At 43.9% G+C, this 20,378-nt stretch overlaps 3 protein-coding genes across 3 annotated transcripts; all 3 read right to left on the reverse strand.

Moving 5' to 3' along the window:
- Positions 1-7,501: 7,501 nt before the first annotated feature.
- Positions 7,502-7,983, reverse strand: PtA15_2A601 (uncharacterized protein; the record flags this gene model as incomplete). The annotated part of the gene is made up of 2 exons (XM_053166638.1): positions 7,502-7,724; positions 7,799-7,983. The coding sequence occupies 2 exons, from the start codon at positions 7,981-7,983 to the stop codon at positions 7,502-7,504; spliced, it is 408 nt and encodes a 135-aa protein (XP_053017839.1).
- A 5,563-nt stretch (positions 7,984-13,546) lies between these two features.
- PtA15_2A602 (uncharacterized protein) lies at positions 13,547-14,684 on the reverse strand (the record flags this gene model as incomplete). Its single annotated transcript, XM_053166639.1, has 3 exons — positions 13,547-13,641; positions 13,764-14,198; positions 14,297-14,684. The coding sequence occupies 3 exons, from the start codon at positions 14,682-14,684 to the stop codon at positions 13,547-13,549; spliced, it is 918 nt and encodes a 305-aa protein (XP_053017840.1).
- A 1,660-nt stretch (positions 14,685-16,344) lies between these two features.
- On the reverse strand, positions 16,345-19,967 carry PtA15_2A603 (uncharacterized protein; the record flags this gene model as incomplete). The annotated part of the gene is made up of 5 exons (XM_053166640.1): positions 16,345-17,079; positions 17,165-17,379; positions 17,455-17,700; positions 17,773-17,904; positions 17,969-19,967. The coding sequence occupies 5 exons, from the start codon at positions 19,965-19,967 to the stop codon at positions 16,345-16,347; spliced, it is 3,327 nt and encodes a 1,108-aa protein (XP_053017841.1).
- Positions 19,968-20,378: the final 411 nt, after the last annotated feature.

Genomic DNA, 20,378 nt, shown 5'->3' on the forward strand with positions numbered 1-20,378 from the left:
GATAATGTAGGACGATAACGGGAATGTCCCTTCGGCCGACAACCTGGACCTTATAGATACCACTTCCTACTCATATTATGACGTCACTAGGGACGCCTTCACCGCTCAGAATCTTGTTGCGCGGATTCTCTTTCATTTTCTTAATATTGACTCTGGTGTTTGACCCAGTTTAATTAATCTTTGGATTGCTTTTTTGGATCGCCTACACGTCATTCATTATTCCTGGAATTGTTTTCAGGCGAAAGGCCAGCTTCAGGAGTCTAATGTGACAGCTCCTTGGCGTTACCCTAAGAGTATTTCATCATGTATTCATCTTCCTTCAACTCCTATACGATGAAAACTGCGGGAAATCATAATGACACTCTGAACGGCTTCAACAACCTCTTGGCCGGTCGCAAAATTAACATGCAAGGTTTCAGAATTGATCTTTCCGATCTTGCCTTTCATTTGAACTCGGTTCCAGTTCATTCTATCGAGTGGTTCAAAAGTTATACGCGCTCAAAGTTCCCTTAGTATTTCCACGGTCTCATTTACGGTTTTCATTCAGCGTTCACGGCTGCCCATTGGCCGAACTAAGCTTTAGTATTTCTCGGTTGTCCATTCATCCTCTCCTTCTCGTCTTTCTAATGAGCCCGGAATTAGAACTTTTCATTGACGGACATCCAAGTTATATCCGAAAACATATCGCCTTAAATTTACGCGGTGTTACTACTATGCGCGCCCGCGGATTTTGCCTGGATCTTTAACCGGCCCTACACAATCGTTAATCAACCTTTAAAAATAATTAGTATATACCATTTTGATCTATGGAATCGGCTCTTGCGAATGAGCCTGATTCCAAGAAAGTTCATCGAGCCGTTCCGAAGATACAGGTCGATCATTTCCTTTCTTTTTTTTGGCGTTCCGCACGCGCGCTTTCCGCATGGAGCCCCCGCTCAGACATCAGGACCCCTCTTTCAACAGTACACGCGGATGGACACATGTTCCATTCCCCATCTGGACAAAATTAAGGCCTTTTCGTCGAAAAGCAATTACTGGACATCCAACCACCTCAATATTGGAATTTCTTCATCATCTTCACCCTTTATTCTAGGAATTATTCAACCAACAATCAAATCATTCATTCATTCACCATTATAATCAATTTCTTCCAACACATTGCAGCTCAGAAACCACCCAATTAGAGCAAGAATATTCTTTGGACAGCTTATCAACCTCCCTGGACTTCAAATTCTCTTCACAGAACTTTACATTATATATTCAGACACTTCAGAAATTCAGCCATTCAACTCCAAATCATTCACAACCTTCAGAAATTACAATTATCAACCTCATCATTCATCATCATTGCATTGCATTCTTCCTTGGTCTCATTGTCAGGCAGGAAAATTATTGTATTCTTCAGAGTGGAAATTAGTCTAATATGTGTCTGTCTCGAGGATTTTGCCTTCAGCAGAGTTAGATCTTCTTAAACATTCACCCCTCATTGATAATTGGACCTTCTTTTGGATACTGGGCTCTTTGGATTGGATACTGGACTATGGATACTCTGGATACATAGGACTATTGGACTTTGGATTGGACTTGGATACCTTGGACTCAGATATACTGGACTTGGATTATACTTGGATTCTGTTTGGCTTTGGACACTGGACTCTTTCTCCTTGGCTTTGGACACTGGACTCTGGATTTGGACTACTACTCAGGACTTTGGATTTCACCTTTTGGAGGGAGAACATTGGACTTTGGACTTTGGACTCTTGGACTCAACATTCTTCAACTCATTCTGGATCACCCTTCTCTTTGGTGCATTGCCTGGGGACAGAAAATAAGCTGGGGGAGGATGTGGTGCTCCATTCCAAACCATAAGTAGTATTTTAATGCTTTCTTTTACATATATTCATCATTACATTGAACATTTCCCCATAAACCTTCACAAATACCTCATTATTATTGCATATTCAGATTGTACATCAAATTTCACCTATGGTCACTCATACATAGTATACCCTTATCTTTAATGGTTCAGTAGTTATAGAGGATATAAGACTTACAGACAACCTACAGTCTTCACTAGTTACAATACTCATTTCATTAGTAACCTACTTGAATCATTACAGTACATTCCTTTTACATATTTATTCTCACATACTAAACCCTTTACACACATTTCTCATTATGTACTATACCTATTGTACACCTTACATCATTGGATCTGTGCTTACCTCTTTCAGTAGTGCTCATCATTACAAGTAGTTCCTATGTTCTCATCACTCTTCCCCATTAGTACATTCTTTTATTCCCATAACCAGCATTCCCCTTTCAGCATTGCTCATCATTACATACTGTTACTATGTTCACATCACTCTTCCTTATTTGTACAAACCTTCCTTCCCATAGCCAGAACTCCTCATTGTCTGTGCTCATCCCTCCTTACTATAAGAACTGTCTTCACCCCCCCTCACTTGTACCTCATGCAGAATTTATAGATAATTTTAGATACAGAAATTATAAGTGCCCATTCTCATCAACCCATTGCCATTGAACCATTGCCCATTGCTTTCCCCCAACCATTGCTCCAACTCTCTTACCCTCAGTAGTCAGTAGTTAAGCTCATAGTACTAGCTCCTAAGATCAAGCAGAAATCAGCCACACCTTTTCTTCTTTTTCTTAGTGTTACTCTCATCCCCTCAGCATTAGTCAGGAAGGCAGCCTCATCAGCACCCTTGCATAGCTTACATTAGTACTAGTGTTGCTATCCATTTCCCTTCCAAGCTCTATTCTCCCCTTTGAGTAGTTCCACATCGCCACCAAAACTCCCTGGGATCTTGGTAAGTCGTCTATCTGCACGTCTATCTGCCTTTATTATTGCACTGATATCTTTCATTCTCTTTGATATTGCAGGCAGTAAAAGTGGAAACTACGAAGCGGCTAAGGAGAAGTTAAACTTGGCTATATGTAAGTTTTCTCTCATACCCTTGCTAAAACGCATGTATGGTTCTTACTGAGGGGGGCTTTGATTCAGCCGAAGTCACCCATGGCTTGCATAAGCAATGGCCAGGCAAATCCACAGCGCCAACCTTGAAAAAGCTTGGGGTTACACTGCGTATCAAGGAAAACGACCACAAGATTGGCGTGAACCACTTTTGCGGCAAACCCGGTGCAATGAAAAATGAGCAGCTGCAACTGATCCTACGCGCCTTTCACGAGGACTTAGTCTTGCTCACGGGGCCACCTGCTGCCGATGCCCCTGAGACTTTGGGCGCAGATCCCGATGATCCCACCACCCGTAAGGAAGCTGCTGAATCCAATCAAACCAACTCAAACAAAGGCCGGGCGACAAAGGCGAAGGCGAAGAAGGGAGGGGAATCAAACAATGCAACCAAGAAGAAACAAAAGCAAATTATCAACAATTCGGACGAGGATGAAGACAAAGCGGAAGAGGATGACGAGGATGACGAAGACAAAGACAAAGATGAAGACAAAGACGAAGACGAAGATGAAGACGACGACGATGACGACGACGAGGAGGAGGAGGAGGATGATGATGATGATGACGACAATGATGGTGATCAGGATGAGGACAATGACGACAACTGACAATGTGTGAAAGATGATGATGAAGATCACAGGCGATGGTGGAAATTCAGAGGGGGAGGGATGGATGATACATTGTACAATACACAGCTCTGTTTGCTCTCACTTTTTTTGTTGTAGTTCATTTCACTTATCCTGATATGATAGTCTTGCTGCCTGGTTGCCCTCTCTGCTCTCACATGACAAGTCCCAATGTTTTTCTTTCTGAATGTTTTTATCTTATTGTGCTTGAAATATACATGCGCATGTATTACAAGAAACACCTGACAAAAGGGGTCAGACAACTTAAGGAAAGGGATCTCGCAGATTGATCACTTTCTAGTTTCAGAGAAAAATTACAATACATAAAGCGAGTAATTTTTATTACAAGATTGCTTGCTAAAAGCGAGCAATCTGAGTAAATGAACAATATGGTCCCTGGTGGGCTGCACCGGGTTGCTTATGATTTGTCGCATGCAGGTGGGTGCTTCAGCTACCGGGACAAGTTAGTATGATTGTTTACAGTATTTATTTACAATACAAGTGAGTACGGCTGGGTGTGTTGAGTGTCCGGGCGGGGAGGTATGGTTTCGGCACCGGAGGTGTGGTTTTGCCTTGGGCGGGGTGAGTTCGGGCGGTGGCTGAGTGTTATGTACTTGGTGGAGTGATGTGCGGGCGTTGGTTATGTATGTATGTTGCAAGACCTGTGATGGTCTGTTATGTAGGTGTTGGGTGCGGGTGATGAGCTAAGCAGGGGGAAGGGGAGGATGCGGGACTTAGGCAAGAATTCGGAGGCCAAAAACCTGGTCATCGAGGCGTTGCTGGAGACGCGGGAAATTTCTTAGTTTTGGGCGGAGAGTAACCCCTCTGCGTACCATAGTCCGCCCCCACCATGCTATGTATAGTATAGTGCGGAGTAGTGGCCATAGGTGGGCTGGGTTTATACCGATGTACTGACAAACACCAGCGATATATTCAATTACATTTTATTTCAGGTGAAATAATCAAAATGTCACGGATTATTTCACCAATTATATTGGCGCCAAACGGGGCCTAAATACACTAGAACTTGCAGTAGGAACTCTAACACCTGAGGCAAAAATTCACATGGTCAAGATTGACAGCGTGCCTTTTCCGCCAGCCGGGGAGGACCCTTCATTGGCAGAAGAAGACGGGAAATACTTCACTTCTGTAAGAGATTTGAGACAGCCAATTCCGGGAAAGCACAAAGATTGTAAGCTGCAAATTTAAATTCTATGCATGTTCATATGATAATAATTACAAAGAGCTAAATTTTTATCTCCTGCAATAGACATGGACTATGTCATGATGACGGCCAAGGATAAAACCTCAGTGTCTCACCAAGCACCTGCAGCTGACCCTTTATATTGGGCAAGCATGCAAGTAAAATCTATGTGGGAGGACTTTGACCAGTTGGTCAAAGATTGTTCTAGCCTTTGAAAGACCCTTGATAAGCTAAATACACTGTTTCAAATGACCCTAGCATACTATCTTTGCAAAGAAAGCTTTGGAAGAATCATTCCCTTGGGTGATCTGGTCAAAGATTTAGAATTGGTTCACACCAGTTTGAATGATCACATAGAGAGTTGGTTACAAGACTGGGCACGTGTAAAACATCTTCAAGAAGATTTGTTTAAAAGGGATTTTTTTCCAAGAACCTGTATGTCATATTATTTGATGAAGTGTAGATTTGTAGATTACGTAAATACTGGGGAATCAAATTTATATGCTGACATATCTCATATCCAGTTTGGTTTCTCAACCTAAATTGGATTTTGAAATTTCAGGAGGAAAACTACATGAACATGATCTAGAATCTCTGTATGATTTTGCCCCCAAAGAAGCAGTCAAAAAGATATCTTCCAAAATATTATATCAATTTAGACACCCTGATTCAAGTGAAGATGAATTGGTTATGATTGTCAAGAAAATTTTTATACAAACCATTGAACAAGCTTACAAGCACGGCATGTTGAATGATGATGAATTTAAAAGTTATTTTGTGGATTGGTGTCAACTTGGTGTGCCTGAAGAATTCCCCGGAAAAAATCATAAAATTATTGACCATTTTTCCTATCTTGGAAAAGAAAATAAACAAGAAAAATTCAGAGACAGCAAGACTGTGCTGACCAGCTGGCATCCCTCTCCATTTAAAAATACTAGAGGCTAAGGCGGCTGCGCCGCTGTAATATTAAGGGTTCAAACTGTAAAAACCCCACCAGCATATGCAAAAAAATTGCTGTAAAATTTAAACCATCAAACTGGTTGAATATGCAGGTGTGTGAATAGCTTCAAACATTGTGAAACCATATTGAGTCCTCAACTTGATGCAAGCATGTAGTGTTCTTCTAATTTCAGGATGAACCTGAGCTGAATCAAGCAAGAGGTGTCTCGGTCGGAAATTGTATGGTGTCATCAAATAGGATGTTGTGCTTTGTTACTCAAAACGGTAGGGTCAACATACTTTTGGTGAGTGTGCTGGATTCTTTTGTCTGGCCAAGCGGTACATACACCAAATAATCCTGGCACATGAGAGCTGTGTACAAAGAATGGCTCCAGGCAGATCTGGAAGGCTGCTTCTCCCTCAACCAACAGGAGTGCCATGATGCTATTTCTTCCAAAATGGATGTCTTCTTGAGTGCTGTTATTATGCACATGCTTTGGATGAGGCCAAAATTTCATTCACACAGTGAGAAAAAGGAACAAAAGGAATACAAGAATCTAAATAAATCTAACAATGTGGTCATTTGGTTGTATATACAGAGAGGCAGAGAGAGAGAGCTTAGAGTAATTGCCCTTCACAGACAGGTCAAGCAATTTGTTGAAGCTCTGAGCCTGTGAGTAATGAGAGCAGGCCCCACAGGATCCCCCCCAACCAGCAAGGTGCCAGCGCTGCCTAGATTGCTGGCTAGACGGTGTGAAGATTAGGTTGCAGAGAAAATTATAAATCAGAGCCTGAAGTTACATCTAATTGGGCCTTATCGGCACAGCCACCGCCTCATGTAGCCATACAACATGCAACTGACCATCCTATGGTCTGCTTCCGGTTTTTCAAGACGCGCTGGGCGTCTAGCCAAGCAACATGTTCTCCTTGCGCTTTAACATGATAAGAAACAAATCCTTATGAAAAGCTAAGGAGGACATTGAATCATATCAGGAAAGGAGTTGTTTCATTTACTCCAAAACACCAGGTCTTTTTTTAGAAATGAAAACTCTCACCCTTTGAGCAAAATAACCTTACAGCCGCGACTAACGATGGCGCGCCAACCAGGAGACTCGTGTTTGAACACATTGGGACCAATGCTTTCGGGCTATGACGGGCATGAGGCGAAACAACTGACTTCAGAGATTGTTATCAACACTTGTTCTTGTGCTTCTCAGTGTGTTGTGGTTGATCGCTGTGAAAGAAAGCAACGCATCTTGAGTACTGCATAACCTCATCTAACGAAGCCATGCAGCAACACTCACCCTGTTGAAAAACTGCCTGACTATCAAAGGTGACAAATGGCAGTCAGTAACTCTTGAGATCTGCTCGAACTTGCCAAAGTTGGTCACCTTGATGATCAAGGCTCCGGAGCCAACCTCGACGTCCCCACCAAGAGTGTTCTTGATCACATCGGCATAAATGTCAGCGCCTTCGCCGGCAAGGGTGATTGTGACGGATCAAGGAGATTGAGGAGGAGCTGGAGAGGTGGTTGTCTTCTTATTCCGGAACGGGTCTTCGAGCTTGATTCTGGTCAGCGAGGCGAGTTTGCCATTAGTGAGCTGAGAAGAGGAGCCCTGGTGGAACGGATCTGCTGGGGGGCTGGCGGTGAGCTGGGTCAAATGATCTGGCCCTGCTGTTATCAAGCTCTTCGCGGACAACAGTGGAGTTTAGGATCCTGTGGGGGTGGCTGACGGAGGATCAGGTGGAGGAGTGGGGCAGGTTGCGTGGCTTGAGGCCGGTGGAATGGGGGGAAGGGGAGCAAGAGCACTGCTTGCCAGCCGGCCGCTCCCGGGTGCCCAGTTTCTCCTCCGTCGAGATCAGCTTTTGGGGGAGGCTCTGCTCTGCCAGCTTACTTGGGCGGGTTTTCCTTGTGGTTGGCGGCACGGGTGAAGTAGACGACCTTGGCCAGCGACCCGCCGATCTGGGGAGAGATGACAGAGTTCAGTTATCCCGCTCTGGTTGATGATGAAGACTCCCAATCCTATGTTCACTTACATGTATGGGAAATGGGGCATTGGGTTGGTGCTGAAGAAAACGGAGAATTGGGGCGTCTTTGGGGAAGGGCAGGGGAACCATTTGATGTCCTGAGGTGATGGGTCTTCTTGGTTGTGCTGGGAGGAGGAGGAGGAGCAGATTGTCATGTTTTCTGGCCGGGTTGGCCGGGTTGTTGTGGATGACATTCTGGACAAGCTGGTCGGAGGACGAGAATATGTACCTTACCGTACCGCAAATGAGCGGAAAATTTTTACATGTCCAGATGACCATTGGTGGTAACAGATTGTACAGGGCCGTAGTGTTGGGGTTTCTAGCTGGTTGTATGTGAATCAAAGCTGATTAGGGTCACAAAAGCGCCTTGGAAACTTATCCTGCAGAGAAGGTTAGGCGAGTGTCCGTTTGACGTGGAAGGCAACAGTTGAGATGGCCTGTGGCAACTGTGCAGAGGGCTTAGATAGAGTTTGGCATGGTTTCCAGGAGGACCAGCTACGCGAGCTTGCTGATGAGGTGGAAGGCGTCCAAGGCAGTTTGGGATGAAGGCGCTTTGCCAGGGCCAGGGATTCAGTTACGGCCAGGGTTATTTGGTGTGGCATAGCGGGCAGAAGCAAATCAGGCCTGAGGAGGTTGTGGGGGAAAGTCAAGGTTGAGGGCAATGGAAAGCTTAAAAGGCGGATATCTCGGAGGTGTTGTTGTTTCCCCAGGCGATTGGAGATGCTGCACTTCCAGCTATCCGTTGTCCTCAACCCCTCCGCTGTTGCACGTGCGCAGTCTGAGGGGCAAAGAGTGGGCCCCCCACGGGTCTGCAGCCTTTGCTGCGGGCCGGGGGCCTTCATGTCCATCACTTTTGACCCGTGCACTTGACACGGGCTGGGTGTTGAGCCTGGGAGCACGGCTTTGCCGCTGTTGGAAGGCTGGGTTGAGAACTTGCTTGTGTCTTTTTTATGTTGGGGAAACCCAGCATTTTTTTTTTTGAGATTTTGTTAATGGGGAAACCCATGATTTTTTTTTCTTCATTTTGTGTAACTGTAAGGGGAAACCCTTGATCATGATTTTTTTAATTTTGGAAAAACTGTGTCTTTAATAAACTTGGATGTTTGAAGGTATGTCACAAATCACAGCCATCCTGTTTTTGCTTCAATCTTAGGTTGACATATTTTTTCCCCTCCCTTCAAGTTGATCCTGAATCAAAGAGCAACATTTTGTATGTTTTTATCCAAAAAGACTTTGAAAAAAACTCACATTTTAATCATTACCTTCAGCAACAGATGAAAGAATGGTACACCTGCTTTTACCAAAATGATCAACTTCTTAAGACTTTGCAAGGGGAGGTAAATTCTGAAGAAGTTAACAACCATCTTATTCAATTGAAAGTTGTTTTTAGAGCTAGTTTGGGCCGCACACATGAATGGAAAGATTTTGAATATTTAAGACCTATGAGCCAACTTCTAGAGTATGTTGACAAAGATTTTCTTCAAATTCAATCAGAAAATGAACCATCAGTAATACCTCAACTTCACAATCTGTTTGAACTCATTGATGTGAGGGAATCAATTAATATGATGTCTTTGAGAACTGCAGCTATTTTAGAATTGGATAGTATTTCCAAATACTTGAATAAGATTTTTCCTCTAAAGGAAGTAAACGGCATCAAGCCAATGACACCACTAAAAGAACTGGATCTCATATCTTACCACCTTAGACACTCACCATTGCTAAAAAACTACATATAAATTCTAGCTCATAGTCCCCGGTGGCAAAAAGCTTGTGAAGAGGAAATTGAAGTTCTAGTTCATAGGTCAGAAGGAAAAATTGACAACCTCAGAAAAGCACACACATATTCACGTTTTTGACAAGGAAGATTCAGACTCTCAGATCCATTAACCAACAATTAAAGTTTCAGTCCAAAAAAAACTTGAACACATACATCAACCAGATGAATCCTAAACCACAAAACCATACAAAACAAATAAGAAAACATCACAACCTACAAAAAACCAAAAGAAAAACCAAAAGACAAAAAACAAAGATTTCATTCAGGTTTTGGGTTTCCTCCATAGAATTTGGGTTTTGGATGACATGATTCTTGTATGTAAGTTGTTTGGAATGGCCAGAAATCATCTGGTTTAAATTTTTTTATGTCTTAATTTCAATCATATAAACTATAAAGCAGCTGAAGATTGATAGAAAACCACAAGAAACACACATCAATTTAAAAACATAAAAAAACCGGAAAACAATTATCCATTGATTCTTGGGTACTTTTCCTGTTTATCTTTTGATGCAAGTTCCATCAAGAGATTAACAAACAAAGCCCGAGGTTTTAGATGTATCATCCAGTTTTACTTATGTTACTCCCGTCCTCATATACTGGACATCATTGATATTATTTTTGGGTGGTAGAAAAAAGACAAAATTGTGTGCCCAAATAAGATTGAGATTTTGAATTGGAGTAGAAATCATTTTTTTTCACTCCTGTCAGGATATGCACTTCAAATGTTCTTCCTTATCCTTTTCCCCTCAATCTCTAAATTGAATTGAAGAGTGGGGAAGCTGTTTGAGGGATAGGATATTCTCTCACTGATCAATACAATGTGATGGCTAGTGAACTTTGAAGGTATATTTGGAATTTTGGATAAGAAGGTACTATCTTCAAATCACACTTGAGGGAGAAAAATATTGAAATCTCTGGGTGTGACTGTCATCAAAAGATGTAGCCAACAAAATTGCAAATGGAGAAAACAGTGAGGACTGAGCACATGATTCACTGGTGGCAACAGCAGTTGAACATATCCCTGCACATGATAGGTTCCAGTCCCAGAAGCCACAAGACATCAGATGGGAAGAGATCCCTGATCAATGTATGATTGAGGGGAATTCCCTGTCTTACCCGCTTCCCCAATCCCTCCTCAAATGGATTGAATCCTGCTTTCCACTTGTTTGGTTATCCATGTTACTGATAAACAGGCTGGATATTTTGGAGATGGCTCAAATTGACCCGGGTTCATTCCAGGTTGTTTTTTGGGCAGGTACAAGCAGGACCCAAGGCATACATGTCAATGAATCTCAATCACCAGAACCTATTTTCCATAAAACTATTGAAAAGTATCAAACTTTCAATAGGTTTTTAACAAAGGTAACAAGTTTGGGTGCCAAATTGCGGCAAATGGATTAAGAATTTTGCTCAAAAATTGTAGCAGGATCCCGGCAAGCCCCCCAATAGGGTGGTGTTGAAAAAAACAGGTTTTCCCCAAATTCATACCCTTGTGTGGGGAAAATAATACTCTTTTCAAGAGTAGGGTTAGGTGTCCAGTCAGAAACTCATACATTTTTCATGAGTACATCCCCGCTCCACTACTCTGGCCCAGAAGATGGGGCTTGTTGCTGAAGAGCAGGCAGCCAGATACCATTGTGTCAGGAGACTGACCAACCCAAATTCCATACCTACTACACAACTACCCCCCCAGGTCAGAAAAAAAAATCACAAATTTTCACCACCACCCTATGAGGCTCTTTGGGGTTTTCATAAATTTTCCAAGAGTATGTTTCAGAGATTTTATGCAATTAGCATACCTTTTTCAACACCCTCCCTATTAGGGGGCTTGCTGGGGTCCTCTTGTAGCACATTACAAATGCAGTTGCTTCACTTTCTGTTGAATCAATGTGCTACAGCCTCAATGTTGGGTTACAATGTCAGGACTGTGCCACACTTGGGGTGCAAGGGGGGGGGGAGGGCTTGCAGACCATGGAGGCTAACATTTGGGGAGTACCCCAATTTCCCAAACGGTATGTACCCAGATCTCTTTTGAGGGCAATCTCAGTTACAGTCTTAGACTACTATAATACAAACGCTAATGGTTTCCAATTATATTTTACCAACTTCTAAAGGTTATATGGCCAGAGACCTGAGAAGGATGAGAGATGAGCTGAAGAAGATCAACTGCACAGGATGCACAGGGACTCAGAACAGCAGTGCAGAAGTCTCCAACGGAGCAAGTCTGACTACTATGGGCTCAGAACTAAGTGAGGGTGTATTTCATGAGGGAGCAGAGGAAATAAAACTATGACAAGGGGCCTAGAGAGGGGGCCTAGTTGGCTGTGGAACCCTCTGGAAAGGAAAAGAACAACAAAAGAAATAAGCCCTCTTCTGGGCATGAGGCAGAATTCTAACAACTTCTGATTCAATTTTCAGGCCTTCATCAGCAAAAATTAGAAATATGACAAGCTGTGCATCATGCTGGTGTTTCTGGCAAATGAAACAAATTCTTCTTTCCTAGAAACGTTGGGGATGAAAACCTTAAAATAGGCTCTAAAAGTGTACAAATTTCAATCATGAGCCCTGGCAATAAAAAGAAGGGCAGTCATTCAATAGGGGGGTTCACAATAGGATAAAAGTAAAATTTTAGAGTCAATTTTAAGGTCTTTATCAACAAATTTTTAAAAATCTGGCAAGGTGTACAGGACTGGGTATCCCCTGAGAATCAGAGCAACATCTTTATTTTTTAAAAAGTTGTTCATAAAGGTCTTAAAATTAGCTCTAAAGTTTTATTTTTATCCTATTGTGAACCCCCCTAATTGCTTCAATCTATTCTATCTGTGGAATCTCAAACCACTGTTTTGATGGAATCAGTCTGGCCACCTAACATGTGCAATAACACAAACCTCACAAGTGTATGTGTTTCATTCTTCCTTGACTTTTAACTGCACCTTAATCATCTCTTTCCATACATCTCTTAATGACAGCTCTGTTTATGAAGCTTAGGGCAAAAAACCCGTCAAAATAAGGGTTTTTGGGCCCTAGCACTATAACTGTGCTGATATAAACACTGGTAATTTAAATTACCAAGCTTGTTACGTGGCAAATATGGCCACTACAAGGGTTTTTACACTCTGTAACAGAGGAGGGATTAATTATGTAATTATTAATTACAGGGAATTAATTTGGCGGAAAAGTAGGTGGTAAGCGCTTAAACTGATTGGCTGCTTGACAGAGGCGGTGGTCTTACGGCAACTACTTATAAGGATAAAGCTTTAAATATGCTAATAAGGGATTTTTGATGATTTAAAGGGTTTAATCCAGTGGATTTTACGTGCTGGGGATGGTTTATAAGGAAAAGTGGCTACTTCTGTAGCAGAGGAGAATATTCACGGCAACTTACAGTTTATGGGCGGTGAATGGTCTGGGGGATCTTTTCCTGAGGGCCAAATAGACCTCTATTTATAGAGGGGACTTCAGTGGGCGTAAACACTGAGTCCTTTTCTCCCTATGGGAGTATCCTGGGTTGTAGCCGTGAAAAGGGCTTGGCTGTGGGTATTTTAATTGTATTAAAATAGACTAATTTCCCTGACTCTGTCACATGACATATTTATAACCAATTGTCATGTGAAAGAGCTTCTGTAGAAGTCTACATAATACTTTCACGGGGTATTTTTACACGAGTAATATTACTCATTAATGTATAACAGTTTAATTTTATGTACACTGTTTGTTTACTAAGTTTATGTATGTAATACTAATTTTGGGCGCTTTCTGTGGCCAATTCTTATTTATACAATTAGTACATGAAGGAATAGGAATAAGGGGGTACTTTGAGTGGGTGACCCCCCTTAATTTATGATGAGGAATCTGAATCTGCAATAATAATTTAATTATTATTATTATTTACTAAGTTATTGCAGTCTTTTGGATACTTGTTGTATCTCTAAGGCTGACACTTAACGTCCACATAAACCAACACATAAGAAGAGATATCAAGCTGTTTGAGTAATGCGGGATTCCGAAATTTTCACTTCCAAGGCAGAACTTTGGGGAATCTTCTTGTCACGAACTCCGTTGTGGAAAAATCCTGGAATATGTACATAAGATGTTCAAACGAAGTGGGTGAGGATTTTAGAGGCCAATTCCAATTACTAGTTATTTTATCCAAAAGGCACAAAGAAAAAGGAACAAGCACGGATGCTAACTCACCATCTGGGAAGCGTTTCAGATCGTCCGCCAACTGATTCAGAGAGGAATGGACATCTTGACTAGTGCTGATCAAGCCGTTTATCAACCACGAGTTTTTTGGTTTGAGCGGATGAAAGAGAATCCAAGCTTCTTTGGTCAAATTGTCCGCAATAGCACGCGCATATCTGCTCCCCATCAGTTTCTTTTCTTCGTCCGTCTTTCCTTGCTGCTGTTTTAATCCAACCTGTTCAGCAATCTCATCCAACATCTTCATGATTCTCTCCGCACGCGCCCGTTCTTCTCTTCGTGAACCATCCGCATCAGTCGTCGGCCACCATTGTGCGAACAGTTTCTCCCATGACTCGTCAATCAGTTTCTTCTCTTGCTTTGTGGCTTGCGTTTTGTAGTATGATCGTTGGGTCAGTATTCTGGGCATCAATTCAAAAACTTCAGCGCCTTCAAAAAAGTAATTTTCAAATCAGTATGTGTCCACATCATGAATAGTCATCTGGAATAGGAGGGGGAGCAATCAGCAGCAAGAAAAAAAGACTTGCTTTTCAATCTCCTGATCATGGCGTATTTCTTGGCAGAATCCCTTACGTAGTCCCAGAACACGTGAGAGTTGAGGGTTTGCCGGTCATTCCATTGTTCTGAGCGATTGGAAGTGACATGCCAGTCCTTCCCAACCTTTTCGACAATGCTTTCTAGTTCGATAGATGGTGAAGGCCTGTCGATGGTCAAGTGAGCACCATTCACCGAACATTCCACCAGACCTGGCCGAACAACTTCTGGTGGCTCGACTTTTTTTGAGCATAGAAAGGCTTCTGATCTGAATGGGGCTTCAAGTTCCACTCCACCACCTACTTCAACACCCGTTGCATATATGACGGGCAACAATAGACAAATAATCAAACCAACCCGGAGAGAGAGAGATCTGGCCATTTCCACAAACTGAAACGAGTTGTCACAAGTAATGACTGAGGACACACGCAATATGTCCCTAGAAGTTTGAGACCTAATTGAAACAGAACTTGGCAGATAAGTAACTACCAGGGGAAAATGAGGGCCTTTTGAAAGCGAGCGACAGTATAAATATCCAGATGATTGCGTCCAAGGCTAATATGCCTGGTAGGAGTGGGATAAGAAAAAACGGGAAAATGCGTACGCGAACAACAACCGGACGCCGATCGTCCTTATCATGAAACAATATTGCTCGGGTGATTTGCAGGGGCGGGTCAAATTAATCACGCTTATTTCCTGCTTGAATCCGCTCAAGCTGGAGCAAACTTTTTAAACATGAACCACAATCTGAAACCGGCGCCCGGCGGTTGACCACGCATAATTTCGGTCTATCAGCAAAATTCAGAAGAGAAATAGTTGCTTGAGTACCTGCGGCGCGCTGCCTTAGAGTCAGCCGCCTGCACACAGTAGGATTTTTTGTAGGGCTGAAGTCAAAACAATACTAAATGAGTTTCAGATAAGGGTACAAAATACCGGGACTTTGTATGAGGAAACTTTAGCCAGGAGAGGGTGGATGATCGCAGAGGCTCGTCCGGAAGGACTGGCCACGCAGTCCAAAGCTAACTTAACTTAAGTCCCCTGTAATTAGAGGAGGGACACCGACCTGCGGGAACCCTCCTCCGCGGCCCTCAGGTCGGCGGAATGCGGCAAACACAAGTTGTGTATGGGTCCAAAGCACCACATGTATGCTGCTTGAAAAACTCGTGAGGAGTGGAAAATTGAGGCCAAACTTTGCTAAATTATCGTTCCGATTTTTCCCACTTTTGTAAGGAAATCGGAGATCGTCAAAAGGCTATGAGTGTACGCCTGCCTGTAAAAAAGGGTCTAGAGCCGCGAGGAACGGCCCAGTCGGCTGGACTTTCAGGCAAAGTTCAGCGGTGCCAGAAGAGGAAGTTCATGTTACAAAATCCAGCGGTTTTCTGCTTGTTCAAGAACCAAAAAAAAAACTCAAGACAACAGGAACAGATAAAAGTAAAAAGCCCAACAAGATATTAATTATGAGGTGTTTTCTTCTTGTTTTCATGAATTATGCTACCAAAAGAAAGAAATGATGTTGGATGTGAAGGAGGGAGGATGAAAAAAAAAAACAATAAATAAACGTAATGGATGTATGGATGTGTGTGTATGTGTATCAAATATATAACATATTGTATATGCTTACAAACAAAAGATGATCATCCCACAGGCAAATACAGAAGCAAGGAGCAAAATTTCAGGATCAACATTCAGCGAGATAAAAAGAAGCCAAAAAGATAATAATAGTAGAACATCATATTTTTAAAGATATGTATGTATATGTGGATCAGAATATGTGTGTGTGCATGTGTGAATTAAATTTTGGAGAACTTTAACCAGATCACAGAAATACGAACTTGGGTACAAACAAAGAAACAAACCAGAAAGAGTGAAGAACCAAAGCAAATAAGTATGTATGTGATCAAGGTTCGAAGAAGATTTAAGGCCAACCAAGAGAAGGGGGGGGATATGATGTGAAAGAAAAGGCCCCAAAAGGAAGAAAGAGAAAGAAAGGAAAAAGCAGTGATGACATGTAGGGCAAAAAGGCAAAAGTTACAAGTGATGATCAAGCAAGTTGAGATTTGACTCTCTCATGGTAATTGACACTGAGAGGAACGGAAGGATATAGTTGAGTAGGATGGTTGCTACGATTCTGGTTATTTTGGATGTTAGGAGTTTGGTGGTGGCGATGATGATTGGGAGGAAGTTGGTGATGGGAGATCTGACTGGGAGAGGAACCTATGCAAGCAGTAGTCAGAGTATAAGAGACCGGATCGCTCGAGCCGTTGGGCGCTTTCAGCTGGCCCTTCAGCCGTTCCGGGGTATTATGGGCCATCACTGCATCCAGCGTCGGCCGTCGGTCCGACTTGAAATACTGGCCGTTGCTGGCGCCCCCCGTCAGCCGGTTGAGCTCGGGCTCGGTTTGCTCAGACGTTAGCCGATTCGAGTTGCGCACGGTCCGCGAGGAGCTGGTATGGATGTTCGTCAGATTATCCAGCCGTCGAGAAGAATGCTTATTCAGCTCGAACCGAGATGAGGGTGAACTGAGGCTTTGAGCTTGAGATGGGTAGGATCCACGTGAATGGGCTAGTTTTGGATTTAGAGCGATGAGCTTTTCGGCCCCGATGATCGCCGGATCACGAGCCGAGTGTTGGTTATCTAGCTTGTCGGGGCTACCAAGTGTGGCCGCAAGCTTTTTCGAGAGCTCTGTTGCAGGTTCAGAGGGATCATCACGAAAATAAGTGGCCATGTTGTGGGGTGCACATAGAATATTCACAGGATCCAGGTGGGAATTTCTTGACTAAGTAACATATTCGTGGGGCAGGAGGGAGGGGTTCGTTCAGTTTGAGAACCGAACATGAAGTAATTTAACGTGATGCACTGACTTGTGGCTTCATCACAGATAAATCAGCACATGATTCTTCGGCTGTCAGGGTACTTAGATTCACCGTTGCACGTTTGGCAATTGCTGTATGGAATTGGATCGCCAGGATCTCTTCGCTTGTTTCACCCATCTCCAATCGAGCTCGTTTGCGAGATCTTCTGCCTGGGTTGTGCCGGGGTATAATTGGCCGAGGGAGTAGCTGCACTTCAACGTTATCTGAAAGGAGAAGCCAGTCCATATTATGATTAGCTATGGCAGTATAATGCGGATTGATTGTCTTGTAGTACCCACATCGAAGATCAGGTTGGCATTTCTCGCGCTCTAGCTGTTTTATTTGTTTTTGTGTTTCCAAGATCATGCTATCATGTAACTCGGTTTTGGCCTCGTACCAGCTGGTCCAAACAGAATTAGTGGCAGCTTCGCGTTTTTTAGTCAGCTCGATCTCCTTGAGATTGAATATTTTATGAGCTAGGGATAGGCGAGCATCGCGTTTTTTTTCCAGGAGCTGATAGTATTCGTTTAATTCAGGATGAGAACCTGTCGGGCGGTGTAGTATGATTCAGTCACTAGTAGCGATGTGATTATGATAGAAAGGGTGGGAGCACCAACCATGATGCACTGCCGCAGTTTCCCTGTGAACATCTGATAGGCGTTCGACATACAGACGATCCCTGACCTGCGCAAACATGATTTCAATTTTGACCATCGCCTCTAAAGCATCCTCTCGCCGCCGAACGTGATCTACAGAATTCAAGCAAGTCGTTTGAGCCTCAGCGCAACAGAAAACAAAATGACTGAGACGAACCATCGTGTTCGTAGATGACTTCAGGGGGATGTGTCTTTGAAGGCTTGAGCTTCTCGGTGCGAGGCTTAGGTGGCTCCTGCTCAGACTCGGGCGATTGTCTCGATTTGGGAGGCGGAGGCGAATCAAGTTCAGTGTAGCATGTAGGGTGTGGTGATTGTGGATTTAAAGAGGGTTGGGCATCCAGGTATTCGAGCACATCCTCTGAATCTGGGACTGGAACGCCATCAACTGCTGACGTGCCGGCTTCTGAAGGCTCTTGCCTAAGGTCCATCATTATATCGGTCGGCTCATCATCATCCAAGTCGAGTTCATATTCCATCATATCATCGACTATTGGTTCGCCGTCCAAGGCGTCATCTGTTAGGTGCTCAGAAGGATCGCGAGGAAAAACGCTTGGCTCAAGGTAGTTGCGAGTTGGGAGAGGGCTCGCAGAAGAACGATCAGTAACGAAGGCCGCAGAGTGAAGATCGCCTTCGACGGTTCGATCAACGGTGGTGGTGGTTCCTAGATTGGGTTTTAAGGTTGAAGGAGGTATGATATTTGGTGGTCGGGACTTGTGATTGAGACCGGCGGTAGATATGGCGATGTCATCTGTGAAAGTTGAGGGCGGAGGATGATTGGTTGCAGATTGATCAGCGTGTGGAGATCGGACAGGACTTGGACAGGTTGAGGAGAGGTGACGAGAATTGAGTACTGGTGCTGAGGTACGATTGGGAGTGTTCTGAGAAGAGTGCGGAGGTTTTGGTCGGGTTGGTTGATCCGTACCTGGTCGAGCGTCCTCAGGATCAGGGGTAAGCGCACTCTCTTCACTTGTATTCCGACCATTAACTTTTTGAATCCGGCAACTAGTCGCCGGTGGCTTTTGGATCTGGGCAGGTCCATTGAGAAGGGCGCTGGGGGAAGATACGTGGCTCAAGTCCGGATGTGGGATTCTAGGAGAATGTAGAGCTTCGGGTAATTTGACAGGATTGCATTTGGTAGAAGTGGGGTCAGGAGCTGATGTCGCATCGATGCTTGAGTGATGAGGTTGAGGAAATGACTGTGTGGTAGAGCTGAGTGAGGGGCGTCTGTCGTGTGTTGAGTTGGGCCAATGATCTTCTAATCGCGAAGCGACCTGTGCTGAATCGAGCTCGGGTAAGGATTGAGAAAAATTGTGTGATGGGCTTGCAGTTCGACTGCAAGCCATCGGGCGATCGGTCAACGAGGCCTCGTCTGAGGAACTTTGCTCGGTTAAACTCGATTCGTCATCCTTAAAGGTTGCGGCTGTAGTGGTGGCTGAATCGTCGTGATCCATGGTGGAATGGTTGGTAAAATCTTGATCGAGGGAAGATGGTGTTGGTTTGGCAACCGAGTTGTAACCCTTAGGTTTGCGGCCTTTGTTAGTTTTTTTGGACTTGGTGGTCATCGAATGAGGTTTCCGTCTAGGTCGAGCGCCTTGTAAGAGGACAGGTTGCTCAAAGAGCGGCAAATGACCATGAGAGGTACAGGGATGTGGGATAGAGTTTGGTGAATTCGAGGGGGCTCCTCCTTCGAGAGTGGTATGGGGCTGGGATTCAAAGACGGCTCCTTTAGCACTGGTGGGACGGGGTAGGTTGGTGGAGATACTGTTCGGGTGAATACCGTTTTCGGGACTGGGTGGGGGAAGTGATTCTGCTTTGATTAGACGACCAGAAGGCGATGTACTTGAGGATGAGGCTACGGGGCCGTTAGCAGGGCCGGTAGGACGGGCAGATGGTCGATGTTTTCTAAGTTTGGGATCCTTATCAGGATTTGGAGTGGGGAGAGAAGGCGTAGAGCTGTTATTTTTGGGTTTGATAAAACGGGATTTACGTCTACGATCAAGTTTTGGGAATGGTTTGGATGAATGAGCAAGACCAGAGGGGCTAGTAGGATCCTCACTAGGGGCCCGGCTACCTAGTTCACTCGAAGGTAGAGGTATGGTAGATCCAGCGGAAGATAAGGTCTCGGAGAGATCTGATTCGTCATCGGTCAAAGTCATCACTTAATTTGACCAGGGTTATGTGGATTGGTTGTCCGGTGGTCGGCTTTGTCTTTTTCGAGTATTTCGTGGGGTGAGAACGGGGGTAGAAAAGTGTTCCTGAGGGTCAAATATCGGGATGGATGGGTGAGTAAGAGTTGATAAGTGAGACAAAGTAGTCGAGCGAGAGGGAGGTGCTTACTTACACTGGAATTTATGGTCAGACAATATATGACTCGCGCGCAAGTGACCTGAAGAGAAGGAAAAACAAAGAAACAGTATGTGTCAGCTTGGGTTATGGAGCTCGACTAAGTGCATACGATAGTTACAGATTAATTGGGAGGAGATATGTAAGTGGGTATGAAAGGGAGTTGTTAAGCTTGGCAGGCTGATCCAGTAGCAAAGATCACGAGGGTTCGGCCGTCTGACCTG

The sequence above is a fragment of the Puccinia triticina genome, chromosome 2A, assembly GCF_026914185.1.
Source record: "Puccinia triticina chromosome 2A, complete sequence".
Classification (NCBI taxonomy): Eukaryota; Fungi; Basidiomycota; class Pucciniomycetes; order Pucciniales; family Pucciniaceae; genus Puccinia; species Puccinia triticina.